The 3089-nt window shown below is 33.4% G+C and overlaps 1 protein-coding gene across 1 annotated transcript; it reads left to right on the forward strand.

The window, feature by feature from the left end:
- Nucleotides 1-1406: 1406 nt before the first annotated feature.
- LOC107832830 (cell number regulator 2-like) lies at nucleotides 1407-2833 on the forward strand. The gene is made up of 3 exons (XM_016660724.2): nucleotides 1407-1833; nucleotides 2259-2471; nucleotides 2565-2833. The coding sequence occupies exons 1-3, from the start codon at nucleotides 1578-1580 to the stop codon at nucleotides 2636-2638; spliced, it is 543 nt and encodes a 180-aa protein (XP_016516210.1). The 5' UTR covers nucleotides 1407-1577; the 3' UTR covers nucleotides 2639-2833.
- The last annotated feature ends 256 nt before the right edge of the window (nucleotides 2834-3089 follow it).

The following is a 3089-nucleotide window of genomic DNA, read 5'->3' on the forward strand; positions in this document are numbered from 1 at the left end:
ATGAATAATCCGACCCGTCCCATATTTAATACGGATAGAAAATGGGTTAACCGACAGATAATATGGATATCAATATTATCCATGACTTTTTGAATATGATCATTAAAATTTTGGGAGAATTCCTAGCCTCCCAAATTTGAGGAACCCCCGATTTGATTCTTTACAAGTGTAAAAGTTAAACTCATTAGTTATACATTAGTTATTCGGTAGCTATCCATTTTCTAAGTGAATAATGTGGTTATTATCTATATTTGATTCGTTTTCAAAGAATTCACTATCCAACCCATTTTTTAGTGGATAATATAGGTGGATAACTATTTTTTTTTTTTTTTATATATTGCGGCCTCTAGGAGCTACTTATGGATTTGTAAAGATTTTACATATATGCACCCTTTTAGAGCACCTTTTTATGCTTTGAACTTCTAATTTTGAAGCTTTATGCGCGATTAATTTGTTATTTATAAGATGAAGAAAGTACATTACATGATTTAGCTGAAACCCAACGTAAACTTATTTCTCATTTCACGTGGACACCAGCTTAAAGACTTAATCGAGAAGCATCCTAGTGAACCTTTTACTGTACTGAAAGAATAGGCTTTTCGAAAATATTTTAGTGAATAACTGAGCTCCGGTACTTGGATTGCGCTTTGAAATGCTCAATTTTCAACCAAAAGAATGTTATAAATTTGTTACATTTAAAGACGAACCTTGATAACACAACCAGACTATTGTTATATGGATATCTTGTATTCACTTTTGTATGTAGTGTTTTTTATTACTCAATTTGTACAAATTAACACTCTTTAATTTTATTTCGAGTTGTCACAACATTGTATCTACTTCATAAATAGTGTAACTTCCCTCACTTTTTTTGTCCTAATTTTTCAGAAAGGTATTTCGTCTTGACTACTGATCCATTTTCATTTATGTATAAGTAAATTCCATTTATTAACTTTTTAACTTTATGATTTTGGAAAAGTAATATTTCATTCACCTCTTGAATGGGACAAAACATGTTTGACCTTAAAGTTAACAGTCAATATTGAGACATCATTGCCGAAATTTGGAAAATGTATGATATGACCCTCAATTAATATGACTCTATCAAGTCTTTTTCTATAACAAAAAACGTTTTTTTTCCGTCTCCTTTTGAGAATTTCAGTATTGACTATCTCACTTTTAAGGTCGAGGGAGATCTCTCTTCTATATATTTAAAAGGTGAATTTGTATGTAATCAGAAATAAATTTTAATGATTGAAAATGTGTAAAATTCAAAAAGGTTAATCAAGAAATTAACGCAGAAAACTCATTAATTAGCTATTAAAATGTGCTTTCTGAAAATAAGACAATATATAAAAGCTACATGAACGAGGTACATTGTGCACGTATTTTTTTTTTCAGCGCGTATAGTGCAAGTCACTCTAATAAGATTTCTTGGAAATGATGTTAGAGGTACGTATTTGACACTTTAAGATTTCTTGGAGATGATGTTTGCACTGCACCCGTTAAATTAGGACATTGTATACCATTTACCAAAGAGGAATTGAAGTTCATTCATTTTTGCTTAAAAAGAAGAAATGTATACATCGGCTCATCAAGACTACGGCAAATTCTCCGGCGAGGGATATAATCCAGGCCCTATGAAACAACCTTATGCTCCTCCCTATGCGTCTGCCGCCGGTATGCCAGTACACCCTTCGGCCACCGCCACAGCGCCGTGGTCCACCGGTCTTTGCCACTGTTTTGATGACCCTGCTAACTGTTTAGTTACTTGTGTTTGCCCTTGTATCACCTTTGGACAGATCTCTGAAATAGTAAACAAAGGAACAACCTGTAAGCATATTCATCTTTTCTGATTTATTTTTACTTTCGTATCGAATGTTTTGTGAGGACAAAATGGCTAATTTTAGGTTGATCGTCACTCTACTAGGAGCTTCTGGACTTAGGACTGACAATATAAGTAAGCTCACACTGACATAATTTAATTAGTCAGGATAGTTTGGATTAAGTTTTAACACACTTATTTTAGGTCCTTGTACATATTTAAGGAGTCTTTAGTTCTGTCACAGATTTATATGTCATTAGAAAATATGGAAAACTTTTTGGTATTTTTTATTTGTATTTTCGTTTGTATACCATTGCAGATGATTTCAAATGAATTGAAGTGATCAATGAAAATTCATATAATTAAATTGACGCATAATAGTTGTTATTGTTATGGAATGTTTACGATCTTTTACTTATTGTTTTGATGTTAGCATGTGCGGCTAGTGGTGCATTATATGGCGTATTGCTGGGATTGACAGGATTGCCTAGCCTATATTCGTGCTTCTATAGGTCAAGAATGAGGGGACAATATGATTTGGAGGAAGCACCTTGTGTTGATTGTCTAGTGCATGTCTTCTGTGAGCCTTGTGCTCTTTGCCAAGAATACAGAGAGCTTAGGTACCGTGGCTTTGATATGGGAATTGGTAATATATTCATCTCTTTCCCCTTTTACTTTCTAAATTAGCCCTTTTTATAAATGTTGGCTACATTGACAATGTATTGGATTTTTCTCGTAGGCTGGCAAGCTAATATGGAAAGGCAAAGCAGGGGAGTTACAATGCCCCCTTTTCATGCAGGAATGACTAGGTGATATATATGTCCCAGTTTTTGCTCTTGAGGTTGTTAATTGGTGTACTTAGTATATCCTGCAGCCAAATTGTTATATGGCAACTGATTTAGCTTGTAATAAGATGATTTCACTTCGACAAGCTTTAGAATTTAAATCCGATATGTTATGTAGCTTTGCAAGATTAATGGTAACTATATTACTTGTGATTGAAGTTGATGCATGCTAGAACTTGTAGCAAGTATTTTAATCTTCTAACCATTATTCTTTGCTTTCTTTCTATCTGGAAATCTGTCTTGATTGAACAGCATACTCATGACTCATCCCTCGGTATCTTCCGTACGTTCCTTTTCTTATTCTCACCTTAAGAGAAAATAAAGAACTTCATTTAAAAGTTAAAACCAAAGATACACTTGTGCATATAACTGGAAATGTTAAAGATCAACTCTTAGTTAAGACGGCAGCATGTTAATTA

This window comes from Nicotiana tabacum, chromosome 17 (genome assembly GCF_000715075.1).
Source record: "Nicotiana tabacum cultivar K326 chromosome 17, ASM71507v2, whole genome shotgun sequence".
Classification (NCBI taxonomy): Eukaryota; Viridiplantae; Streptophyta; class Magnoliopsida; order Solanales; family Solanaceae; genus Nicotiana; species Nicotiana tabacum.